The sequence below is a fragment of the Pseudonaja textilis genome, chromosome 6 (assembly GCF_049901715.1).
Source record: "Pseudonaja textilis isolate UNSWEBS1 chromosome 6, rPseTex1.2, whole genome shotgun sequence".
Classification (NCBI taxonomy): domain Eukaryota; kingdom Metazoa; phylum Chordata; class Lepidosauria; order Squamata; family Elapidae; genus Pseudonaja; species Pseudonaja textilis.
The window spans coordinates 24,515,059-24,543,040 of record NC_141995.1 but is presented as its reverse complement, the minus strand read 5'-3'; the positions used below and the strand labels follow the sequence as shown (position 1 = coordinate 24,543,040).

The window sequence follows — 27,982 nt, the reverse complement described above, 5'->3', positions numbered from 1 at the left end:
AGGGGTGCCTTACCCCCATAGTATTTGTTTCCAGAGGATAAGTCATCTGTGTACCAAGTTTGATTGAAATTGCTCCAGGCGTTCCAGAATTGTATTTGTGTTTTTTTCCCCATCAGGCAGAGGGCAAGATGAAAGCATGGTCCTTTCTTGTTCTGTGGGCATTTACAATCGTGTACCTGGTTTCATACACGGATGCCTTTTCCCATGGGGCCAGCCTTTCTGCCTGTTCTGATATGAAACCCAAACATATCCGAGCTCACCTTCAGAATCCTCAGAATAATTACATTACCATCCACACCAACACTTCCTTTTCTCCAGGTGACAAGGTACCAGGTAAGAAATAGCACCTGATTATGGGATTCTCAGGGATAATTAGAAGGCTGTAGATAGCAGCTTATTGCAAGGCTATCAACAGGTGTTTGCAATAAGCCATGATTTGGGGAGCAACACATGTGATCACAGCCCATTTTTGCACCCTGATCAATAATTCTGAGAATCACACTGCCGAAATGGTAATGGGAAGGGGGCATTTATTTTTCTGTCTTGAAATACACATGTGAAATCTCTCAAACTTATTTTGACTAAAATAAAAAAGCCCCCCAAATGCCCCCAGAAGGTGAAAAGTAGTCCTGATAAGTTCTGTGTCATCACCACTTTTCCAGCCGTCCCTCCTGGTACTCTGGAAGAAGAAGACAGGCAAAGCAAATTAAGCTCAGAAGAAGTTGCCCAACTTTCCTGCACACAGGGCTTTGATATGCTTCTTGGTGGTTTGCCCATACTTGTTGGACTTTGGTTTTTGCTTTGTTTGGAAAATTTTGCTGTGGAGAATGGCCTTCATTTTTCAACATCCCGCTTGGTTTCCTAAGGCAAGGAGACAGAATTAATTGGTAAACAGGAAGATTTATATTAAAAAGGCTAAACAAATGTAACAGGAAGAAGACATTGGTTACCTCTGAAGTATTTGGAATAATTTTAGAAAAATGTGCTTTATATGCTTCTCACCATGATATGCACTCAGCTATGTTGGGAAGGTAAAAAGCTGCAGCGAAGACATCTGCTCCTAGAATACATGTGATGATTTATTTGCATTAGGTTTCTAGGGTGCAGTTTCAGGCAGAATTATTTCCTTCTAAACAGAACTTCTAAGAATGCTATTTTTGTGAGTTTAGTAGCAGTAGGCCCATACATCAGACTCAGTTGAAAAGAGAGCATCGGTATATTTTTGCAAAGAACTTATGAATCACCACTGCTTACTATTTCCTACTTTCCTTATCAAAGGACATGACCACCTTTTGCTGTGGAATTTCTAGTATTTCAGCAAAGTGAAGTTCTCTATCAAAGCAACAAATAAGGCAGGTGCTTAAGAGAGCTAGGAGGGCTTAGAGTAAGAAGGTAGAGAACTTCCATTACAGGTATTGTCTCTTGCCTTCATTATCTACTTAAATTTGTTGCCCAAATCACCCAACACAAAACTCCATAAATCAGTATCAATAAAACAATTTATTTTATTATATACCTTTTCAACAGGTCCTCAAGACAAGTAATATGAATCTCTCCATTTATTACAGTTCCAAGAACAGTTCTCAGATTGAGAGAAAAAGACATTTAAATCCCCCTAACTTTCTATGGTTAAGGATAAGGCTTAAACTTGTATTGTGCTGTTAGGTTTATTGAATAGATAAAACTTTTAGATAAAATAAACTTCTGAAATTCCCAGTGCGTATGCATTCTTTGTTTATAAGGGATTATAATATTCAAAAGAGAAGCTGTAATTTAGGTTATATGCCAGAAGCCATAACTTGAGGTTTCAGACCCAATAGTCTTCTCTATGACCCAAGGATGCTCAGCTTGTTAAATATGCAATGACGCCTCATTAATATATACGTACGCTGTACACGAGGGTGGAATCTGATTCCACTCATTGGTCCAGCCACTGACGGGAATAATAAAGTCCTGTCAGTGGCTGAAATGTTGGACAGTGCCAGCTATAAAAGTTGGTGCCCTTTGCGGCTTGCCACTTTTTGTTCCCGAACCTTAAATAAGGAGTTTTACTGCATCCTACAGTCCTGCCTCTTACTTCAGCGTGCCCATTTTACACGGCTTTTCTGCTTTTAGTTTAGCAAAGGAAAAGTCCTAGTTAGTCCCCTCCAAATGGGGGGGGGAACAGAAAGTGGAATTGTGCCTCATGAACCCTAACCCACAACACCACCATACCTTCTAGGCATCCCTTCTCATAAAAGGCAGCTGAAATCCCAAGGTCTGAGGCAAGAGGAATGTTCACCACTATCAAAATTATTGACTTCTGTATCTCTTCCGTATTCCCTTCCTGACATCTTTTCCTTAGTTCTATTTTTTTCTGTCATTAATTGTCTTTAATATTTCATAGTTTTTTTTTCTATTGTTTATCTTTTATATTTTCATAATCTTGCTCAAAAAAGTAATGGGGGAAGGAAATGAAGATAAAAGAATTGGTGATGTGGTAATATGGACACTATTTTATTTTTACCCCTATTAGTTTAATGTTAAATGTGGAATGACTGAACGGGCCTAAAATTTGCATCTTTTTAAGGAAGAGGGATTATAGTGAAGGGAGAATTATAGGAAATAAAGGTACTGGGCTGCAACCTATTTTATAATGTCTTTAAAATATTATTTGTCTCTAAAAGTGGGTTTTGTTTTGCTACTTCACTTTTGAGAAGATTGAAAAGTGCTTTCCCATTTCTCTGCATTTTGTGCTAACCAGAAATTACTGCTGTTATTATGGTCTTGTTGCCCCTCTATTTCTTGTTCTGAAGTCTCACTATTGCCTATATGTCCCCATATGGGATACTCCATAGGTGAAATTCCTTTCCTTGTGCCTTAATTGAAGGTAAGAAGCCAATAAAGTTGCAAATATTTGAAAAGAACATAAAAGATAGGAAACTCTCACAAACAGACTCTGTAGCCACTATATTACTAAGAATATGCCAGAATATTATACACCATACAGCTTCTCATCTGCTTTGGGGAAAAAGAGAATGATTTCCCCCCCAACAAATTGATGAGAATGGTTGAAAAATAGGTAAGAAAAATGTGTTCACTGTAGCTCTGGCACACATAATAGCAACCTCTTTTTCCAAGTCATAGCACTAATGTTCTACTTTAGTAGAACTTCTAAAAGTTTGCCAAGTTGCTTGAGGGTTTATATATCTTCTGGGTTTTAGATATCGGAGGCTTTCAAAAAAGTAAGAGTTTGGAATGAAATTATTTCCTTCTTGTCAATCAAACTTATGCTTAGTTCCTTCCAGAAAACATGGCTGTGAGCAGAAGCATATTTGCAATGTGAAGCAAGCGAATTCTGGTATAAACATAACCTCTACACTAAGTTGTTGTAGTTGGACTTCACCTCAGAAACCTCTGCTCTTCAGCCCCACATCTACAGTAATATAAATGTTTTTGCATCACATCCTTTTTTTCCTCTCCAGTTACAATCAGGAGTTCACGTGATTTTATGGGCTTCATGCTTCAAGCTCGCAGGGTTCTGAATGACCAAATAGCCGGCACATTTATATACATTCCTCCTGGATCCAAATTACTGACTTGTTTTGAAGATGGTGACACTGTTACCCATTCAGACAAATCACTTAAGAGAAACTTGTCTTTTGTGTGGAAAGCACCAGATCAGCCTATTGGCGACATCAGATTCTTGTAAGTATTTGCTTGCTAAGTACGACATCGCCTCCTAAGGAAGTATTCTGATAATTCAATTGATGAGAATCAGATAAGGGTTTTGGTCTGCAGGTTTCATTAAGAAGAGCATAGAGCAATGACATCCAACCTTTTGAATCCCAGGGACTGGTTTCATAGAGAAAGCTTTTTCTGTGGACCGGAGAAGGTGTGGTTTGGCATGCTACCTGCATCCTGTAAATGGGACTTCGCTTGTTTGTGTGGCTTGGTTGCTGGCATGCCATGGCCCATGGCTGGTCCACAGACTGGTGGTTGGGACCCCTGGCATAGAGCATGTATTAGGTTTTGGATACAAATATGGAAATGCTTAAAATGTTATTTTACATTCTGATTATTTGCTTGAAAAGGATAATCTAGAAGAGAATTTATTCATGTCTGGCATGCGTTTCTAATTAGCGGAATATAGGATGTATGAAGATTATACTGTAATTGTAAAATTGTTCTATGCCTAATATTTTCATGCATTTTTCAATTGCACTGTTTGCAGATTTCAAAGAATTCTTTTTTATTTACTAAATGATTCATTGATGCAGAGAATGACTAAGGCCTTTCTTCAAATACTTTACAGTTTGTCACTTGTTCAGTCATACTTTGTTTATTGGGCAAAGATTGAATCGTCAACTGTTTCTCAACAAATACAGAATAAAACAATTACTGAAAATAATGATGTCTCCAGTACAATTAAACCAGCTCTACTCCAGGAGCTTATTGATCTGAAAGGAACATTTACTGTAGGAAAAAGTAAGTTGTCCTCTCACACACATTTTTTCTTGTAGGAAAGATTGTAAGTGCCTATTTTATTTTTTTAGTTGTTTTTAGTTGTCTTAACTATACAATAGTCACATTTGACACAAGCTTTCATATTGAATTCTAAATTTATTGAGGCAGAAAGTGGATTCTTATTTTCATGAGCAAAATGTCCAAGTCAACTAATTTTTAATTACTGCCCTAATTCAATTAACAGTCTAACAATGAATAGATTATAAATGAGCAAGATAGTTTCTCTAAGATAGCTTTTGCTCATTTTTTTGTCTATTATGAGGTGATACCTTCATATGAATACACTTTATGAGTTGTCATTTGGACCTTTTGATAAAAGTTGGAAAAGAAAAGGGCCAAATTCTTTTTTCTCCTTTTCTTTGCATTTTTAAATATTAGAATATCTTTTCTCTTTTGGACAGACAGGAACAGTTCTTAGGCAAAGGGAGAGCGTAGACCTGCCTCAAGTAAAGAAAATATGGCAATCCGTAACAAACTCTGCTCTATCCATATACTGTAAACTTCTCAAGAGGCATTTGACTGACTTCTCTCAGAAATAAACTAATGGATTAGAAATATGTTCATCTAATTATATAATTCATCACAATACTTTATAATATGTGTGACAATTGTTTAACATGGAGAGGGTTTATGTAAATAAGCATGTTTTATAGTTTGTTCACTGCAGTTTTTTAAAAATGTTTTGTTTTTGTTTCTTCTTCCACAAGGAAGTTCTGTTCCTGATTCCATTGTAACTCCATTTGCAATGTTTACACCCACCCCCAGCCTGATTCGAACTGAAGCAAGCCTGGCTTCAGATTCATCAACTTACCATGGAAAACAAGCCTCTGATGTTGGCATCACTAGAAATTTTCTTTCTGACTCCTTTGTAGACAGGGTCACTTCACATGACATAATGCTCAGTAATGGAACAGATAAAAGTGGTAGTTTCTCTCTGGAATCATCCCTTCAGCTTCAGGATCTGGATGTCAAAGTGCAAAATTATTTTTCCAGTTCATACAATAGGTAGTGTGAAAGTACAGTATTAAGTGTGTGTATGTGCGTGTTAATGGCAATGAGTGAAAAGCTGGTATTGTATAGAATGCCTAGGAAATCTATAAATGTTTGACATTTTAGGCAAAGTATGAAATGTCTGTTTTATTTAAATATGCTACATGCTTTCCCTAGGCATTGTATATATTAACTAGGTATTATGCAGAATGATAAGAACTATTTAGGCAAAGTATGAAAAGAGAGTCATGAAAAAGGGTAGGGTTAGGTCTAGGGTCAAGGTCAGGGTCAGGGTCAGGGTCAGGGTTAGGGTTAGCCTAACCCTAACCCTAACCCTAATCCTAACCTTAATCCTACCCCTTTATTGTAAAGAATATAGAATCACAAAATGATATAGCTATCCTTAGTAAGGTGGGTAACTTGAAATGGCTGAGCAAATACAAACGTACTTTTCAAACAGACAGCTATTTAAAGTTACACCTGCCAAAATATCTTAGGGAGATATTTACACAAGCGAGATTCAAACAGCTTGACACAATGGTCGGATATGGGAGATTCTATTCTATACTCTACAATGGATGCCTGAATTTGCGGACTGGCAGAGGTAGAAGACCTACCTCACATCCTATTTGATTGTTGCCTGTATAAGAGGGTGAGAGACAGGTACCTTGGTCTATATACTAAACAAATGATCCACTGGGATCTCCATATCAAAACAACTTAACTTAAGTGCGGCCAGAATCTGAAAATAATATTTAATACAGCACAGTACTTAAGCAAAATGGTTTGGTTGAGATAGGCATATGTGGGACTGATTGGGTTAGATTGTAGGGGTGATACCGAAATATAATTATTTTATTTATCTATATATTAAATTATTGTATTTTATTTCGGTTTCGTTGAAAATCATATTTTATTCCAATTCCATTTTAAATTATTTTTTTTATCAGATTTTAGTTATAATTTTGGTCAGGAACTCTGCTCTTTGATATGGCCCAGAGCTAATCAATAAAGTCAAGTACCTTATTGAAAAGACATATAATATGAAAATTAAAGAAGAATTACAAAGCATAGTACAGGACTTTCTTTCTGGAAAAAAAAGCAAGAGAAAAAGACCTCTATTAACCTACTTGTTGCAACAAAGAAGACTAGAATGGAATTTTAATTGGAGTATTTTATAGTTTGCTGGTTTGTCTTTTGGTATTGCATAGAATGCTTAGGAAATGTATAAACTATTAAGCATTTCATACTTTGACCTCCCAGTTTTGGCATTCTATAGATTTCCTAGGCATTCTATAAAATGCTTAGTTTCACACATTGTTGGTAGCATATATATTCCTGCCTGCTTTAGTTCATATCCAGACAGGACCTCTCAGAATTAATCTAATGCAGACCTCATAACTGCTAGTAGCATATAAATGTTGATGTGCCTGGAAATTGAAGCATCAAGTACCAAGTATCATCCAGAAGGCCACAAGTTTCCATATCTGCTTTTCAATAAGGCAAACAACAAGAGTGTTCGTTATGTCATTAATATACTGTATAGGCCTGATCTCATTGTTGAATCATTATGAAGTACTAATCTAGGAGCAATATCCTTAGAAAATTTCACTTTCTAAATGTTGGGAATACATTATATTTATAAAGATGCGTGAGTGAGGTGTGAAGATCTTAGTCACTCAGTGGCTCACAAGATGTTAAAACTGTGACTGAGAACTGGAAGTTGGCATCTGTGAAATATCCTGATTACTTGAAAACTCTGTACATCTGTTCTGAAAATGATAGATATTCATAACAGGAAGCAGCGTTTCAGCAGACCGAAAGCAAAAAAAATCAGCATGGATAGCATTGCTGAAATGTGGGGAGCTTTCGTCCTTCCATTTTCTATTTGCAAAATGAAAAATAAAAGAAATACATGGTGGCAGTACGAAAAGTGCCTACAGAATTCAAACTGTACTAAATATTAGTACAATGCAGTACAATTTCTAAATATTTACTAATATTAAGAGTAATTAATTGGAACTAACTCTTCAACATTTTAGGACAGAAACTGCTTCAAGTATTCCCATGTCTCTCTTGTGTCTGACATGTAAGAAAAGCAAGCAGGTAAGCCTTTGGGGATTTGTATGTGTGTGTGTGTAAGCTAAGACATAACATCTTTTAGAAAATATCTATAATTTCACCTCTATAATAGCCTCATAAATTCTTCCCATGCTAGAAGTCCAGTCTTATAAGGCACATTTTTAGAATACTGTTTTAGAGGTGTTATTTTTCTTACTCCTGTTGAGTAAAAAAAACCAAACTGCATACACTGAAGTCTGTTTTCTGCAGATTTCAGGAGTTTTACCCGTTAACGCACATGTCACCCACTTTGCAACAGAAGTGCTTAAGTCCCACAAGAATACTCAATACTCAATAATATTAAGAGTAATTAATTGGAACTTCCTCTTCAACATTTTAGGACAGAAAGTTAGAATTTGTTTCCAGTCCGACTTGCTTTTCTGTCTACCCATGGTCATTATATTTCTATTTAATTAAGTAAATATTTCTGAACTAATGGGCCAATTGGACAAGGGTTGTCTATTAATGATTGTGTTAAGAAAAAAATATCTATTTTAATACTGACCCCACTGAACACAATTATTTATATTCTGATCAAATTTGTATTTAAGTTCTACAGTAGTCTGTGAAATTGGCTAGAACCTGCTATTTTCAGCGTGTAGAAAACAAATGAAGATGATTGGATCCACTTTTTTGCCTACCTATGTGCTAGAGAAAACTGGTCTCTGTGCTCCAAAAACTGATAGGTTGTATCTTTATATTATTGGACTTCAAAGTGACCGGTGGTTTAGATAATAACTCCCAACAGTTTACATGCTCAATGGGCCCTCTCTTAAACACTTAAACAAAGGAGTGGTCAGACATTTTCCCTATGTAAAATGTTTGTTATCTTTGATAAAAAAAGAACACGTAAAAAAAACTTGCACAGTTAATTAACTAAAAGGCACTGTTTTTAGCCTAGGTATTAGGTATATTTGAATAGAATAGAATAGAATTCTTTATTGGCCAAGTGTGATTGAACACACAAGGAATTTGTCTTGGTGCAAATACTCTCAGTATACATAAAAGAAAAGATACATTAATCAAGAGTCAAGAATCATAAGTTACAACACTTAATGATAGTCATAGGGTACAATAAGCAATCAAATCATACTAGGAAACAGTCAATATATATCATAAGGAATGTGATTCAGGACCCGTCACAGAGAAAATGTAACTCAGATAGTTTCTTCATTGACCTGGGTAGTCTAAAACTAACATGTAAAATAAGTTGCAGCCTAATGAATCTTAAACTTTGCCTAATTCTTTCTCTCTGTTCAACCTCTTCCACTTCCCAATATCTTCAAACACAAAAATGTGTTAACTAACATTACATCAAAGTTACAATGGCACCGAAAAATGTGACCTATACCCATTTTTCACAGTTATGACCTTTGCAGCTTCCCCATGATGATGTGATCAAAATTCAGATGCTTGGCAGCTGGTTCATGTTTATGACGTCCCAAGGCTCACTGATCCCCTTTTGTGACCTTCTGACAAGCAAAGTCAATAGGGAAGCCAGATTCACTTAACAACCAGGTTACTAACTTATCAACTGCAGTGATTCACCTAATTACTATGGCAAGAAAAGTCATAAAACGGGGCAAAACTGACTAACCAATGTCTCACTTAACTTATTATCTGGAGATTATAATGAGATCTTTCCTTTCTATTAACAGCTTTACCCCCATGATGCTTAACTGAGGCACTGTTAAATCTCAAATAAAGTAAGCTATTTTATCCAGTAGGCATTTCATGTTTTTGCTTTTAAGGAGACTTTGATGACACCGACTCCAGATGTAACTATGTCTTCACCTCCTATTACAACTTCACCATTGGTCCAGTTTGGGGACTCTCCATTGCCAGAAGATTTGGATAGAGAAGAGAATAGAGACGTCTACCGAAGTTTATCAGCAGTTTCAAGACAGATAGCAAATAAAGAACCAATAACACAGAAAGTTCCACTAAATTTTCTGCCCCTGGCTGAATTTCCCACATCTGGGCAGGAGACGTACAATCAGGAGGAGGTTCCTAGGAACACGCTCCTAAAAGTAACAAGGATAAAACCTCAAGCTACTGTTTCTGGAGTGGAAAAAGAAAAGTCACACAAAGAGTCACGACTTGTAGCAGCTCAACTGGGTGTTCTCCTTGGCTGCTCTGCTGTCCTTGGAATGGTCCTAGCTGTTGGCCTCCGCTGCATCCATTCCCAGTATTGTCATAAGCGGACCGAAGTCTCTTTTAGTGAGCCAGATAATAATGTCATCGCACTCCAAGATAGTGGAGAGATGATGCACTTCAGGAAGATACGAGAAAATAGCTTTGTCCTGGTACAGGCAGAGTACAACTGGATCAGCCCTTCAAGCAGTGTTACCAAAGCTGTTGTGTAGAGAGCCAGTTCATTGCGGTATTATTGATATTGTTCTTTTAGAGGTGAAATGTGTTTATCTTTGAGGCTATGATAAATATTACTAAGAACATAAAAATCTGTCTAATTGCATATATTCATTTAAGTGAAAACAATCAAAACAGGCATGCTTTAATTATATAACAACAGACTCTTAACTATTAGATATGTGTTATAAAATGGAGATGTTCTTAGTTTTAAATGTTATAATTTTTTTTGTCCAAAGTATTACAGTTAATACCACATACTTATTAAAATTAATTCTTCAGACATTTTTGTTTTGTTGGTGCATTTGAACACTACGAGTAACAAGAACTGCAATTAAACATTGTCTCATAGTTAGTCTTTGCAAAATAAATAAATAAATGAAGCTCTTCTCCTGGCTATTCTTTTTCAAATTTCATCCCTCTTCTCACTTAGTGGCTTTGATTTGATGTGTGTGATATTTCTCAGATAAGTCAAATTTTGCCACTTGAACTAACTTTCCATTTCAGAAAAAAAAAAAAACAATAGAGAGCAACACTTGCGTTTTAGAAAATTGATTCCTGGCATACAACACACTGACTGCCTTTATTATGAATTGATCTCCAGAAATGAAACAAAGATACCGCAAATGCCACCTTCTAGGAGTGGAACATGGCTCCTCATCAGGTGTAAATGGAAAGAAAGCTTCTCCTGGCCATTTACACCTTGATCACTTGACTTGTTAGATGCACCCGGATGGCATTTGCTTTGTTCCCTCTCCAGATCAGTTTGATAAAATTATTGGAAGAGAAGTTTATTAAAGAACAGGAAGGTTTTGTTCAGCTCAGGGACTCCCAACATGGAGGATACAGATCTATAGGCATATAAGTAAAACTTTTAAATAAGAAGTTAGAAACCAACACAAACTGATATATAGAAGGGAGGAAAAAGGAAAAAGCGCAAGAAAGGAACAAAGTTAAATAGAAAAGATAGAAAAAAGTTATAAAAGATTGCCAATATTCTTCACAACAGTTATAAATATAAATCTCTTTGTACTTACAGTCATTTTAATTTCTTTAAAGTTACATCATGATTCTTTTCTTTCTGTAATCAATCATATTTAATCATCAAAAACCATAGGTCACAATTTCATTTTTTTTTTCATTTTTATACAAGAAGTCTATAAAAGAGGCTGCCAGTCACTAAAAATAATGTTTTGTCTAAGCAAAACAAAGATGGAGGGTTTTTGACCTGAAAGTCTTACTCCAGCTGTGCCCTCTTGAAGAGAGCCCATTCAGTGGCATCAGCTGTTTTGAATAGCAGATAAAAGCTGGAAAGGTTATCTGTAAACTTTGAATTAGCACCTGATGCTACCAACAATCTTTGACTTGTATGTTGCCAGTGAAATGTACACTCGAGGTATATGCAGAAATACCCCCAAATATGAATATAAGAAAGTAAAGAGAATAATTGGAACAGCTTATTGAGGAAGGACTGGGCGCACACAGGAGATAATGGCTGAATTCTGGAGGCAAAGGAGAAATAAGGAAGGAAAGGGAAAACAAAATGTGGTAACTTGTCCCAAACCCTGTGTGCAGTTTAGGAATCCTCCTGTACTCATAACTTCTGCTTGAAGAGCAGGTGGCAGTTGTGATTAGCTGGCTTTGTGTGGTGCACTAGTTACACCTGTTTCTCCACCAGGAGGCCCTGCTCACAGTTACTCATGCTGCAGTCACCTCCCAATTGGATTACTGCTATGCGCTCTTTATGGGCTGCCCTTGAAGAGTATTTGGAAGGTTCAACTGGTAGCAGCACAGACAGTTATAGGTGCGTCATTCTACATACATGACGTCTCTGCTTTGCAAGCTGCTGGGGCTCCCAGTATGGAAACAATTCAAGGCACTGTTACCTGTAAAACCCTTCAGGGCTTGGGCTACCTTCTGGAACATCTCTTTCCAAGGGTGTGTATCTGTCCTGTTTCATCTGGCAAGAGAACCATGCTCTGGTCCTGTCAATGAGAGTGTGCCAGTTCATCAAGCCCAGGAAGAGAGCCATTTCTGCCATGTTGCCTACCTCTGGAACAGTTTTACTCCAAGGATTAGCCTTGCCTTGACTCTGTAGTCTTTTGCAAGGCATTTAAAGACTGGTGTGACCGTTGGGCTTGGGGAGCCCGAAAAAGGGGTCAGCCCATTTCTTAGTTGTGATTATATTAAAAGTATGGTGTCTTAAGTGTTATTGGCTGCTAAATTATGTTTTTTGAGTTTGGTTATCTTTTTGTTAACCATTTTTTTAAAACTCTGGTTTAAATATTAGCTACCATAGACAAGTCTATGAGATAGGTGATCATGGAAATAAGTTCATTAAATTGATTAAAATTTTCTATTTTTAAAATACAAGTAAAATTATAAGCAAAGTTTTAAATTTACTTTAAATGACACATTTTTCAAGTCTTTTGTTTATAGAACTGCATCTTTCAATGGCTCAAGTATAGGTTTTGGTTACTTAAAGTGGAATAAAATAAGTACACCACCACCATATTTGATTAGAAATGTATAGATCATTAATTCATTTTTTAAAAAATAAATTTTATTAAACATTTTCCAACAATTTAAAAACAAATTTAGATTTCCAACAACTTTACAACATCATCAACATTCATATTCATCTATCAATTACTTGTTACTTTTATATCTATTGTCTAGCTAGATATACCAGGGGTCCCAGACTAAGTAATACTCCGTTTGATTTCTATCTTTTAACTCTGCATGGAGATGCAGAGGCTGACTCTAGAGTTGAAAGATCATTAATTCATTTTTATTAGAACTAATGCTTTACTAAAAATAATTCCAGCTATGATTGAATAATTCCTAGAATTGTGTGTTTTACTACTTTACAAAAATAGTGCAGCAAGAACAGTGTTCTTACATTCATTGTGTGACTAATTTGGATTGGCTCCTGATTCCCACATAAAGTAAGGAAACTATTTAGCATAGGTCTTATTAAATAAACACATTCTGCACCTCACAATTGTTGCTTAATTTTAGAGGCTTCATATATTCAATACAGTGTTAATGTGATCCCTAATTAACTGAAAAAATAGATCAACAAACTGGTAAATATTTAAACAACTATCAGCTTTCATTTAAAAAGTTTGTTCTGATGGCTTAGCAGTTTCTGAATAAATTACAAAATCTTACATTCTCCTGTACTATTTCTTTATCTGTATTGAACAGGAATTGCTATAGCCTACAGTCCTTTTTTCTTTCTGTATTAAGAGTAGGAAAAAGTAAGTAGCACAATTTTATCTGGTTTTTTCCTGTTTCTTATTAAACAGCCACCATGAGCAATTCTGGCAACATACAGGACCATTGAATGACAAGGGAGTTTAGAAAGTGAAGTAGAATGGCTGTCACAGTTTGCTCTAATTTTTGCTCAGTGAACATGTCCATTCACCTGTCAACTTAATGCATATAGTTGTGCAGTTGTGTTTTAGCTTTTTGCAAACTATAAATCCAGCCATCACCTTGTTTTCTAGTTCATAGACAATCAGAAATGAAGCAACTTGGGAAATGAAATTAGCCTGAACACAAATTCAAACTAAATTTTGGGAACACTTTCTTGAAGTGTGTCAGTATGTAAGAATTTTTAATGGAAGAAAAGCACATTATTATTTTTAAATTACAGAGTAAGCCTAACCTTTGCTGAAGTTCATCTGAGGGCCTGGTGTAAGGTAGAAAGTCCACTCCTCAGTCAGGAAAAAGGCATTTCTCTTGTGAAGCCCCCAGATCTGTTGATGAGAAAGCTCTTTGTTCATCGACAGAAATGTAAAAAAACAAAACAAAAACAGACCCACTCTTTCTGTAAGGATCAACCAAAATGAGGCAGTAGCATACAAGCTTCTGTTTTCTTCAGAACTCTTCCACTCCAAATTCTGACAAAACAGAAAACAAGGAATAAGGAATAACATACAAAAATTTGTCTGGCTGTTTAACCTACAAGGTATGCAGATCAAAGTCAGTTCGAAAAAGTTGGTGTTTTAAAAACTGAATTAATAAGAAGTAAAGTTAGTTTACTTCTTAAGAAATAAATTTTCTACATATGCATATGAAATACAAATGAGTCAAGATGACTGGACAATGATATTTCAGGAGGAATGTGCAAAGGTAAGATAAGTAGAATTTAGTATAATAGTTGCCTCAGCAAGTAGCATTATGTCACTGATTTTATTTGGGTCCTGAAATTAATTATGCTTCAGTTTGGATACCTTAATACTAGGATGGAAGCTCCCAAATGCTATGTTGAAAAGCTAGAACACATCACCTCCACCTGTTGCCAAAACCAAGCAAACTGTTATGTCCTGAGGACTCTAGGAGTTCTCACTCAGGTCCACTCACTTGTGTGGGCGTTATTTCCCCCATTCCCATTGGTCAGTTCTCCACAGCAGCCAGCTATAAAAGCAGGCTGCGGGGTCCAACTGGCCGCTGATTGCTGCGAGCCAGTTCCAGGCTTGGCAAGCACGGTCAGCCCTTTATTAGTAAATAAAGTACTGTTGCACTCATGCTCTGGTTCAGCCTCTCATTGCTCAAACTTAACACTGGCGACGAGGATGGGATGGCTACCAGAAGCACCTTGCAACCGCTGAGTCACTAGCCACCGATCCGCAGCCAGAGAGAGCGGTCAGCTAGCGAAACGAGCGATCAAAAAGAGCAAACGCAGATCCGCAGCCAGAGAAAGCGGTCTGAGTCAAATAGTTAGAAGCGCCTGTAGCCGCTTGTTAGCCTCGCTTACGGGGGAAAGTGAAGCGCTGCGAGCCGCAGCGCTCTGCATTTGGCGCGAAATTCAAGCGGGTGTCATTTGAATTTCGGGCCAGTAGGAATCTGGCACAGCGCTGTAGAGAGTCACTAACGCCCCACTTTTTGGCGCGAATCAAGACACCTCCAACGGCTAGCAGCCAACGTGGTAACCCAGAGAGAGAGAAAGAGAGGGTAGCAAAAAACCTCTCCAGAGCTGATATCACTTGTAACTCACGAGCGTTCAGTAGTCCCAGAGAGATTTCTCCGCAGGTAGCCCAGCCGCTCCAGCACCATGAGTTCCAATCCAGTATTCCCGGCGTTTAAACCAGACGAAGAGAAGTGGGAATCGTATAAGAACCGTTTCAATCATTACATCGATGCGGTCGGCCTGTCGGATGCGGGAGAGCATCGGAAAAATCCTATTTCTAATCTACTGCGGAGCCACCGTTACTGATACCGCTACAGCACTCGTGGCGCCGAGAGAATTAAAAACGCCCGTGGTCCGAGTTGCTTGAGATCCTCACAAACCACTACGCTCCCAGACCTTCACAAATCGCCAGGAGGTTCACGTTCCGAATGAGGAAGCAATCAAGTAAGGAGACCATCAACCAATATATGGCCGCCTCAGAACAGCAGCCCTGCACTGCGGGTTTGGAACATACCTAGAGGACATGCTCCTCGATCAATTGGTTTGTGGGGTCAAGGATCTCAACCTACAGAGGCGACTGCTAGCTAAGAAAGACCTCAACCTCGCGCAAGCGGTAGAGGAGGCCCTAGCAGCCGAGCTAGCTACGAACTCAGCCACCGAAATTCAGGGCCCAAGCGCCAAGCTAGCAGCGTTCCCAGTCCATTCCGAAGAGGTGGAAGCGGAGGAAGGCCACAATGATGAGAACGATGTCCATCGCCTCACCAATGACAGACGGTCGCAGGTAGGGCCAAACAAGAATACACCGGTCCACCCAAGCACATCACCCTGTGCCTAGCCTGTGGGGGATCACATCAAAGGGCCACCTGCAAGTTTAAAGGAGCCGTTTGCAACAACTGCCATAAGAGGGGCACATTGCGCAGAGTCTGCCAAGCCCCCAAAGCGCTGCACAAAGACCCCGTCCTCGCACTTTCGGGACCACAGAGGCAAGTATTAAACTGTCGCACGCACCGCCTTGCCAGGCGACTTGCCACTCTGTTAGTAAAATTTCTCTCTCCGTTTCCCTAGAAGGTAAACCGTGCCACATGGAGGTTGACACAGGGTCAGCGCTCTCAATAATCTCGTGGAACACCCTCAAGAGACTCCACCCCAGCCTATCTACTACCCGGCTCCAGAGATGCCAGTTCGGTCTGAAGGACTACCAGGGGAAGGCCATTCCCGTGATCGGCAGAGGCAAGTTCTTTGTCAGTTTTAGAGCTTTTAAAGGCCACCTACCTCTAGTGGTAGTTAACGGCAACCTACCCACCTTATTGGGGCTCGATTGGTTTCCCACCTCGGCCTAGGGTTAACAGGAGTCCATGCTGTCTCAACCTCAGACACTGACTCCTTATTCGCTGACTACGCAGATGTGTTCAGCGAGGAGCTGGGGTGTTATAATGGAACCCCCATCTCGCTCACCGTTGACCCCAGGCAGCCCCAATCAGATTAAAACCACGTAGAGTTCCATTTGCTATTCGACCAAAACTAGACGCTGAATTGGATAAACTACTAAAACAAGGGGTCATTGAGCCAACAGATTTCGCCAAGTGGGAGACGCCCATTGTCACACCCCTAAAAAAGATGGTAGCCTGAGAATTTGCTCGGACTACAAGACAACAATCAATAAATATTTACAAGTTAGCGCCTATCCTGTGCCCGTCATTCAGCATTTATTGCATACATTCGAACCGGGCAGTATTTTGCTAAATTGGACATGTCTCAAGCATATCAACAATTCCTGTTGATAACCAAACAGCGGAACTTCAGACCATCGTCACTCACAGGGGTGCCTTCCGATGCAAGCGTCTCCAATTTGGCGTAAGTGTTGCCCGGGCATTTTTCAATCCCTCATGGAGCGGATTTTACAGGGCCTCCCTGGTGTAGTACCCTACTTGACGACATCTTGGTCTCGGCCAGGGACAGACCCCAACTCTTCCAGAGAGTGCGAGCAGTGTTAGAGAGGTTCGAGACAGCATGGCCTCAAGTTAAAAAAAAAGAAAAATGCGCCATTGCCACTAGACAGGTGGACTTTCTGGGTTATAAAATTGACGCCTCTGGCATTCACCCCCTGGAGTCCAAGGTCAGGCGATCCACGGCTCCCACACCAACCTCCAAAACGGAGCTACAAGCTTTCTTGGGACTCCTAAACTTTTATGCATCCTTCTTGCCCCATAAAGCCTCAGTAGCCGAACCCCTACACAGATTACTAGACAAAAAGTCACCGTGGCACTGGGGGCACAAAGAAGACCAGGCGTTTAACGCCAGTCAAATCACTACTTACGTCAGAGGCAGTGCTCATCCAATTCGACCCCAACCTTCCTTTAGTACTGGCAGCAGACGCATCCCCTTTTGGAATTGGGGCGGTCCTTAGTCACCGACTCGCCAATGGCGCCGAGGCCCCCATCGCTTTTTCTCCAGGACGCTCGGCCACGGAGCGAAATTACAGCCAAATAGACAAGGAAGCCCTAGCAGCTGTTGCAGCCGTGAAAAGTTTCATGAATTCCTTTTTGGTAATTCTTCGAACTGGTCACCGACCATAAACCCCTCCTGGGCCTACTGGCTGGCGACAAGCAGACACCTCAAGTCCTCTCCCCTCGGATGACACGGTGGACGCTTTTTCTAGCGGCCTACTCATACAAACTTATCCACCGCCCGGCAAAACTCTATCCCACGCTGACGCACTCAGTCGCTGCCCCTTACCCGCTCCGGCTGAAGACCCAGCTCCTGTCAATGCCATTTTTGAAATCACCCAGTTGGACCTGCCCATCACCGCCCTTGACATCGCCGCCAAAACCAAGGCAGACCAAACGCTCGCCCAGGTGCTCGACTGGGTGAGGAGGGGTGGCCGGGAGGCAATGTTGATAACAAATTCGCACCCTTTAAGACTCGCATGCAGGAGCTGTCCAGTTTGCAGGGTTGTCTACTGTGGGGCACTCGAGTGATCATTCCGACCTCGCTGCGCACCCGAGTCCTGGAGGCGTTGCACCCAGGACACCCGGCATTGTGAGAATGAAGGCGTTGGCACGCAGCCACGCATGGTGGCCGGGTCAGACGAGGACATTGTCAAGTGGGTAAGTTCCTGCAGCATTTGCCAGAATCCCGTCCTGCTCCCCCATCGCCACTCCTACCAGATGGGAGAGCGCCAGCGCCCTTGGTCGAGAATCCATATCGATCTGGCGGCCCGTGCATGGAAAGATGTTCCTAGTGGTCGTGGACGCTTATTCCAAGTGGATAGACGTGGCGCAGCTATCCACAACAACCACACTAGCAATCACCAACGTGTTAACGCGCCTGTTCGTTACCCATGGACTACCCGACTCCTTGGTCTCCGATAATGGCCCACAGTTCGCATCAGTAGAATTCAGCCGTTTTGCAGCCAACCTAGGCATTCGCCACATTTTAACAGCCCCATTCCACCCTGCGAGTAATGGGTTGGCTGAAAGGGCCGTCAGGACCACCAAAGAGGCCCTCGCTAGGTTTGGCAGAGATGACTGGCACCACAAACTCTCACGGTTCCTGATGAGCCAGCACTCAACCCCTGTGCAGTCACCAATAAGTCCCCAGCGGAACTTCTGATGGGCCGACGCCTGAGGACTGTATTGGATAGACTGCACCCACAATACTGCCCTGACTCTCCCTCGCTTCCACTTCGGGGTTAGACATTTTATGTTACAGGAGCCGATATTCGCCAGGAATTTCGCTGGGGACCCACTTTTGATTCCGGGCGGTCATCGCCGTCACCGGGCCGAGATCATATAGAGTCAGGCTGGAGGACGGTCGCGCCTGGAGGAGACACATAGACCAACTCAGAAGGCGCCTCAGCAACCTCGCAAACAAGGATCCAGAGTCTCCAGTCGAAGGGGAACCGTCCCATCCGCCACCCAGCCACATCGCACCCAGTGACCAGTCTGCGCCAGCGGTCGTTCCGGTCAGCCCAAACCGGACAACAGCGCCCAGAGAGTTGATCAACCGGATCCAACCCACGAGAGTTTGACTCCAGAAACCAACCCGGTGGTTTCCGAGGATGTCCAGTCCAGAGAGAGTGTTGGTGACACTATGCCCGCTCAACCGTCACAGACTGATGCCGAACAGTCAGACAATGTTCCCGAGTTGCGCCGCTCCGGGCGCCAACACAAACCCCCATCTACCTCAAGGACTATGCGTGTTCGCATCTGGGGGAAGGGGTGTTATGTCCTGAGGACTCTAGGAGTTCTCACTCAGGTCCACTCACTTGTGTGGGCGTTATTTCCCCCATTCCCATTGGTCAGTTCTCCACAGCAGCCAGCTATAAAAGCAGGCTGCGGGGTCCAACTGGCCGCTGATTGCTGCGAGCCAGTTCCAGGCTTGGCAAGCACGGTCAGCCCTTTATTAGTAAATAAAGTACTGTTGCACTCATGCTCTGGTTCAGCCTCTCATTGCTCAAACTTAACACAAACACTTAGTTGTAACCATGTAATCAGGAGGAGTAAGGTCAACTCATAACCACAGAGTCTAGGTGCAAATCCCTCCAGTTATGGAAGCAGAATATGGGCCAGCCACTATCTCTTAGCCCAAATTGTTTTTTGGCTTATTATAAATGTCCTTCTAAGCTCCTGGGGTGGGAAGCAAAATATAAATCTAATAACGAATAATAATATGATAGAGGAAATATGGAGGACAGATTAATAAGAGGGAAACGACAAAGACAACTGTAAAGAAAGATATGCTAGGGCATGTGTGTAAAAGTTCAAAAAGTAATCAATGAGGGGATTCAAAGAAACAACCCAACCCACCCCCTAAAAATGCTAGTTACAATGGCAAAGAGTCTACTTGGATATAGGAGAAAAGGCATTGAAACTTGAATCAGTCTTGCACAACATAAAGAAAGGGATAAATTCACAATCTGAAACATCAGGGGGAAAATCATTCATTTAGTTCCCAAATCTTTTTTTAAAATACTTTTTATTAAACATTTTCCAGAAATTTATAACATATAAACACTTTCAATGTTACAGCATCATCAACATTCATATTCTTATATTAGTTACTGTGTTACATTTATATCTATGGTGTAACCAGTTGTACCAGGCATCCCAGACCAGATAATACTCCGATTCACCTCTGTCTTTTAACACTAAGATCAGCCTGTCCATCTCCATGCAGTCCAAAATCTTTCTTATCACTGTTCCCTCAGATGGTATATTATCCTGTTTCCAGTACTGTGTGTACACAATTCTGGTCACAGTTGTTATATGTAAAATGATGTATTTGTCTGTCTTAGTATAATCTTCCCTTATTATTCCCAATAAAAACAGTTCTGGTCTGAATTCAATTTTTTATTTCGCTATTTCTTCTACCCACTTTTTAATTTTACTTTAATAACTTTTGGCTTCCGAACATGTCCACCACATGTGGAAAAAGTTGCCCTGTTTATTTTTGCATTTCCAATCACAGCTCACAGCTCTGAGTCAACTATAATAGGAATTGAATAAGGAAAACACATATTGGCAATTAGGGCTATCTCTATAAGGGAGCTAGGCAGTTCCAAAATGTGATAGATGGATGGTATAATCTCTCTCTCTCTCTCTCTCTCTCTCTCTCTCTGTCTGTGTGTGTGTGTGTGAGAGAGAGAGAGAGAGAAACACTTACTCCAGCCAATCAGCAATCTCTCTGCTCTTTATGATAAGAAATACAATTTCAGCAACCTTCTCAAAGAATAAAGAGCTCTTCATCCAAAATCTATTATCTATAAACTAATTCTTAAAGCCTCTTTATTCAGTCCTAGTCAGCCATATTTCATTAAGTGTTGCCAGAAACAACAACATATATATATATATATTTAACCTTGGTCAAATAAGCTAACTTTATATGTCTTCCCTTTCATTTTTAACAATCTTGAATCCCTTTAAAAAAAAAAAACAGAATTTGATTTGTTTCCATTTCAATTTGCAGAAAATCCTTAAAAAAATTAACAATTGTAAATTCAAAATTGGAAAATTATCCAAGTCACTCTTCTAGTTTATTATTTTTATACCCCCTTTAAACTTTAAGACATCAGCCACTGTGATTTAACATCATTTGCCATATTATTCTTATAACTTATCATTGTAAAATCCACATTTGAGTTATTCTCCATTTCACCCAATAAAATTTTCTCTTTTTTCCCCCCAAAAAAGTTTTTTATTTTTTACACATCTTTTGGCGTGGGGAACGTGGTTCCGGATTATATCACTTGTATATAATCATACTTTCATTTCCACCAATCTTATATCATGTCATCTCATATCATTATCCATTTCACCCATCTTTAAATAAATTTCCATTTCATATTTCGATTCATTAAATCAATATCAATAACATTTCATCCATATATAGATTCCCAGTTCTTTATCCCCTATCATTTCCATTTTCAGCTTACCACCTATTTTATTTAACATTACACATCATTATTATCCTTAATTTTCCCTAAGCAAATTATATAATAAACAATCTAAAAAAAAAAAGCCAATATATTATTAAGGATAAATAAAAATTTAATAAACATTAAGTGCACCAGCTTGCCTACTGTCCCTGTCCTACTGTTCCCATTTATTCGTACTCATTTATTATGTATATACTTATACCTGTTTATACTTATTTGTTTATATGTTATGTTCATATACTTGTTTTCTCATATATGCTCGACAAACTAACTAACTAACTAAATACATAAATGAAATTTATTATTTTCTGGAATCAAGATTCTAACTACCCTTTTGTTATTTATAACCCCTCCCTTAATCTTGCATTTAAATCTTTCTCCAAGGTTGAAGAAAATTCCCAGTGAATGTGGTAAAACTTGCTGATCCTCAGATTCTTAGTAACTGAATAGTATTTGAAAAGCAATACCAAAATTTGTCAAGAAACAGATTGGTTAGCTTTTTCTTCACACAATATAGACTATGTTAATGGTTCTGAGCTTGGTGGAGCTCAACTCATACACTGATTGCCAAAACTTCAGTTCCTGCAATGTACTCATGAGAAGCAACTGTCTGGAGCGCGTGTGGGCATTCTCACAATCTCACTTTTTTTTCTGGAAGGATTAAAATTGGACAGATTTCTTTATGACTTTGTGATACTTTGAGACAAGTCAGCTGACTGTAGAGCAGCCATACCAGCCAATTTATTATCAGCAGACCTATCATTTGTATGTTTCCTTTGCAAGAAATGAGAATCTATTTTATTAGTTTGTTGCATTTTCAGATTTGCTATTTGTGCATCATGGCTTCATATTACTGATTTCTCGTGTTATTTGCTTGAAGTACTTGCATTACCTCGTCTTCAGTGCCCTCTCCAGCTGCCTCTTTTTAAATGGCACTTTATTATGATAATTATTTTGCAGTGGCTTTAATGACTCCAGTCCAATAATAGGGTCCCTAGATGGTGATCTGCTAACAACTCATATAGTAACCAGGAGAAGGACTTTGATTCTGCAGGTTAAGGTCAGGGATGCCTAATGTCCCCACTGAAGCTTGGAACTGCACTATCCATTACAGCTCAGCTACTTCTAATGTCAACCCATAATTGATTCTTTATAAACAGTGGCTGTTTTACAGGGCAGCCAAAGATCATAATAACAATTAATATGTATTATCACTTATTAGGTGCTACTGCTGAGGTGCCAAGGCCGGACCATCACCAGAGAGGGGGAAATGTTGATGTGACATAATACTTAATAGGGTGATGACCTAAGCTCATAAAAAAGAAGAGAATGTCCAAAGTAATCCTGTATGTGCTTAGTTAGAAGGTCAATGGGAATTTCTTTTAGCTAAGAGTTTGACTTTTAAACAAAGACTGAAAAGATTAGCAATGTCATAGTTGTACTTTCTTGGATGAAGAGGAAGTTTATGTGCTACATTCTGGGGAAAGAAAATTTCTGATTTTTCTAACAGAGAGCTAGCCTTACATAGATCTTCCCTGTAATGTAGATGTGGTTCATACCATCACTATAAGTTGCAGCGTGCTTCATTTTGTTTTTGTGTACTAGGTGAACCAAATAAATCTCTGAAACAGGTTTATTGGGCAACTTCCCCCCATGCATATTTTACCTTAAGCTTATTTTACTTAACATTTTTATCTACAGTGGCTGCCTCACCCTGATTCCTTTAGGTTTATTGGATTAAACTGCTCAGTAGGAACTATGGAAACTGTAGTATTTAATTGCCTAGACAATAAAGATCTTGGCTCTTTGGGAAAAATGCATTTGCTGACTGGTATACAAATATAAGAAACTTTGCTGCATATAGAGTTTGTTGTGGATACTGTACTCCTTCAGTTCTATGTTGTTCTTCATTCTGTGGGACACCTGCCATTTTAAGCAGAAATCAATACACAAGTGGGTGTATGAATATGACACAATCTTCCCAAGTTGGCATCTAGAAACTTTAAGACTTAAATTCCCAGAATTCTCCAGCTAGCATGGCCGGCTGGAGAATTTTGGGAGTTGAAGTCCACAAGTCTTAAAGTTGCCAGGGTTTGACACCCCTGCTCTAGATGTTTCTTAAAAATCAGTGAACATAGTTTTTGGAACAGCAATCCAATATATCTGGAAAATATCTGGTTAAAGCATGTGCAAAGTGCCCCCATTTCATTGTCTTATTTATGTGCTTGTTTTGCTGTGTGCATATCTAATTATTGATAGATATATAGATGTGATAAAACTCGGCAAGAAGTCAGGATTCATGCCTCTAGCAGCCATGTTCAACAGCCGAAGTTTTCCCTAGCCATACATTTCCATGCTTGGAGATGCAAATGATGATGATGATGATTGATGATGATGATGATGATGATGATATTAAAAATACATAAAATTCTGTTCTAATTGCCATGAAGGCTTACAGTAATTGAATAATACTAATCTTAGCAGCAGGATAATTACTTTCCATTCTAATCTGGAAAGCAATCAATTCTATTCATTTTGCAGATGCCTAAATTTTCCACAAGAGGGCACCATTGCTAAATAGATTGTTTAATTCACCCCCTTTTTTTCCCAAGAAAAGACTGCTTTTGTTCAGTTTATATATATGAATGTACACAGACACACACACTTTAAAGATTCCAGTTGTATTTTTATAATGTAGGATCATATTGCAGACAGGCTCATAGGATTTGGGTTTCAAAAATCCAGAAGGTGGCAAGATCAATCCCAGAGGTACACAAACCTCTAACTCTTTGCTCCACTCTGCTGGTTTTTGTAGCCCAGATTGCTAACCCTAAGCCAAAACCACTGGGATGCATCAGTATTAACAAGACCTTGCATTTTCATTTTATTTATGAAATAATATTTATGCATAACATTTCTGCCACATATAGCATACATTTATTTAGTCGTATGTTTTTACTTAGAACTTTTAAAAGAAGATTAGAGGTAACTTATGATTAGTTTATCCATCTACATGATCTTTTTCATTTTCTCTTTTAAAATCTGTCCATATCACCATTTTGTCTCCATCCATCCATCCATCATCTCTCTGTCTTTCTATCTATTCACATCCCCAAGATTTTTTGGGGAAAACCTGGTGTTAGTAGCTTTCTTAAGGACCAACAGGATTGGGCAAATTTGATCCCTAGAGCAACGACCCCCAACCTTTTGGCATCAGGACCAGTTCCATGGAGAGAGATTTTTCTGTGGACCAAAGCGGGTATGGTTCACGTTCTGCCCGCAGATAGGGCTTCACTTGTTTGCGCAGCCCGTTTCTGGCATGCGGCAGACTGGTGCCGATCCATAGACCATGGGTTGGGGAACTCTGCCCCAGAAGATATATTCCACAGAAGGAAGGCAGCAACAAGCAAGGTCTACCTTTTTTCTGAATAAAGACCAGAGAGGAACCTCACTTCTTCTTGTTTAGTGGATGGACACTGCTGGGAGCAGGCAGTCCCAAAAAATAACCATACAGAGCCTCAGTGGCACAGTGGTTAGAGTGCAGTACTACAGGCTGTTTCTGCTGCAGCCAGCTGCCTGCAATTTGGCAGTTCGAATCTCACCAGGCTCAAGGTTGATTCAGCCCTTCCATCCTTCCAAGATGAATGAAGTGAGGACCTAAACTGTTGGGGGCAATATGCTGACTCTGTAAACCACTTAGAGACTGTGAAGCGGTATATAAGTCTAAGTGCTATTGCTAAGTGCTATATAATATGTTAAAGGTGACAACCAACACTTTGAATTATACCCAGGAGCCAACTTGTAGAGAATGCAGCATTTGGAATAGAAACGATATTGTGCCAAATGAGATATACCGCATAATCACCAGTTTTACCACATCCTGAATTACCTGTAACCTTTTGGTTAGCCTAGGGGGAATACATCGCAATAGTCCAACTGGTCAAGACATGAGACAGTGACTGTAGCCTGACCAGGTTTGGTGGACCAGATGGAATTGAGCCTCCTGGTCACAGGTGGTCTTGGTTCCTTGATCAGCTCTGATATATGTAATATTTAAACCAATGTTTTGCTTAAAATTAGCTCTTCTTAATCATTGAAACATTGTAACCATTTATTAGTATTGAAATGTCGTTGTAAAATGGGAAATGTTCAGGAAGTTGACAAATTCCAATACATGAGCATAGAACCTTGTGAATATGAATGTGAGCACACAAGAAAGCTTGACTGCAGAAGGGAAAACAACCCAAAAGGGATCTGTCAACTTATTCGAGTTACGATAGTTACCAAATGGCCTTGCCCAGTTTTCTGATTGTATATGATGTGGGAATGTTTCATAAATTAGCTTGAACGAAGATGCTCCTGATGTATGTCTATAATAGTTTGATATTTATGTAAAAATTCCAGTTAAAAATTAATGTCTATAAAAATGGGATCATGTGACTAGAATGGGATTGGCGAGGAATACACATTTCACCCCAGTAGTTTAACCTTGAAACCCAGAAGGAAGATCTGTGGATGTTAATACTTTTTAGCTTCTTCTTTCTTTGCTGCAGAGCTATTATTTCTTCAAGCTTTCAAGTGTGTCTCTGTAGTTTTGAAATGGCCCTGAGAGCTAAAGCCACCAGACGAATTTATTGATGGTCAGGAAGAAATTTTTCAGCAGGAAGCAAGTATCTAACAGAAATCTGCGAGAACTGAAATCAATGGGAAACTTATTAGTACATTTCCTCGTAGTACTTTAGTGCCATTTATGAATCAGCAGTTTCTTATTTTCACACTAGTAGAAACTGATTTTTTTAAAAAAATGAAGTTCATACTTAGTTGGGCAGCTGAATTGATTAATTTCTGGATTTGTTTGGCAGGCAGAATAATTAAAATGTAATTCACAAGTAATAACTATGGAAGTTGCCAGATCACTGCCCTCTTCTGCTTAAAATTGGAGATGGGTACTACACTTAACAAATCATATTTTAGACTCCTGTGCAGTCTAAACATCACATAAATTTTGTGTTCTTTTCACTAGCAAACCCACTACCCCAAGGATGTTACACAAAACAAAATAGCAACAAAAATAGGTAGTGAAGTTAAAGGCCTATGTTAAACCTTTATCAAACTTTAATACAATGGATTTCATTGGCTATGGACTACATTTTCATATTATTTGCAATTATTGTGATGTATCCTCTGATTCAGGAACAAAAGAATTCCTCCCCAATTTACACAACTACTTTATACTATAATATAAAAATATTAACAAAACTGAAAACACCAGTTTTGAGTAAGCAATTGCAAATCAACCTATCTCTTCCTTCACATGAAATTTTGGAAACTCTTTATCAATACCTGTGACTGGTAATTCGTTTCATATTTCCTGACATTGCTAGAGCATTCTCTTACTGATTTTTCTGACACACTTGTTGTTTCTGGCAAGGTAGCGCTTGTTGGAATCATCTATAAAGACCTCCATTTTATAGATGAACCACTTACAGTAAGTACCTATCACTTCATCTTGGAGCAATGAATCCCATAAATTAGAAGCAACAGAAACAATTCTCTTGTACTTATCAATTTTAGGAAGAGTGGAAATCTTTAACCTCACATTTATACTTAAGATTGCTATTCCGGGGGAAAAGAAAGAACTGGCATTGACTGGTTTTTATAGTTAAGTTGGGAATTACAGAGCTATTGGTTAGACTGGAAGTAAAACAAAACATTCTGGCAAATTACACTCTTGCAAGACTGCATGGAATTCAACAGGGCCCTGTCTGAAGGATTCTTTTACCTTACTTTTTCTTTTGAAACAAGCATTAGGAAGTTGAGGATACGTAAAACCCTGACAAAATGGCTGAAAGCTGAAAATTGAAAACCAATAAATGGTGCTCATCCCTTTCATTCCAAACATACTGCAGTAGGAATAGGTAGTTAACTGTTGCTCTTGTTGATGTTTATGAGCATCATTACTCAAGGCTACTTACAAGATTAAGTACATTGGTAAGAACTAGTGACTTCACTTTAATGTTTAGTGTTATGCTAATCAATAATTTAGTTTATACATTCATTCACAACTTACCATAGTTATAGATAGCATTATTATCTCCTGGTATGATACATGTGTAATAATGTAATTATTGCTGCTATGCTGAGATCTAGAAATACCACAAACAGATAAATTGTGACATTCCAGAAGAGGATGGAAATTTCTCCTGAATGCTACAAACATTCAAGCAACTTGGAAAGTGAAAGAGCTACTTAGCCATATACAGTAGTACCTTGGTACTCATCCTTAATAGGATCGGGGAGACATGACAAGTACTAAAAAGGATGAGTACCAAATAAACCATGTGACTTACCATCTGACCCTTTGTTTTGGCTGGGAAGGATTACCTATCTGTGCCTATTTCCTGTGTCAGCAATTTTTCAAGCAGGGCTGATTTCCTGTCCGCCTTCCATGGCTGTCTTTCACTTCCTTTTGCAGTGTGCATTGAGTACCAAACCAATGGTAAGTATCGGGACAACATGTTCATGTCAAAATGAGTCAAGTACCAAATTCAATGAGTTTTGAAGCAGTTAAGTACCAAGATACAACTGCATTACTATTTACGTCTACTGATATCTGCAACATCAAGAAAAACAAGGAACAG

At 39.2% G+C, this 27,982-nt stretch overlaps 1 protein-coding gene across 1 annotated transcript; it reads left to right on the top strand.

The window, feature by feature from the left end:
* Positions 1–115: 115 nt before the first annotated feature.
* On the top strand, positions 116–10,226 carry REELD1 (reeler domain containing 1). The gene is made up of 6 exons (XM_026697811.2): positions 116–333; positions 3,465–3,687; positions 4,295–4,467; positions 5,214–5,511; positions 7,539–7,602; positions 9,369–10,226. Exons 1-6 carry the CDS (start codon positions 129–131, stop codon positions 9,981–9,983), a joined length of 1,578 nt encoding a protein of 525 aa, XP_026553596.2. The 5' UTR covers positions 116–128; the 3' UTR covers positions 9,984–10,226.
* Positions 10,227–27,982: the final 17,756 nt, after the last annotated feature.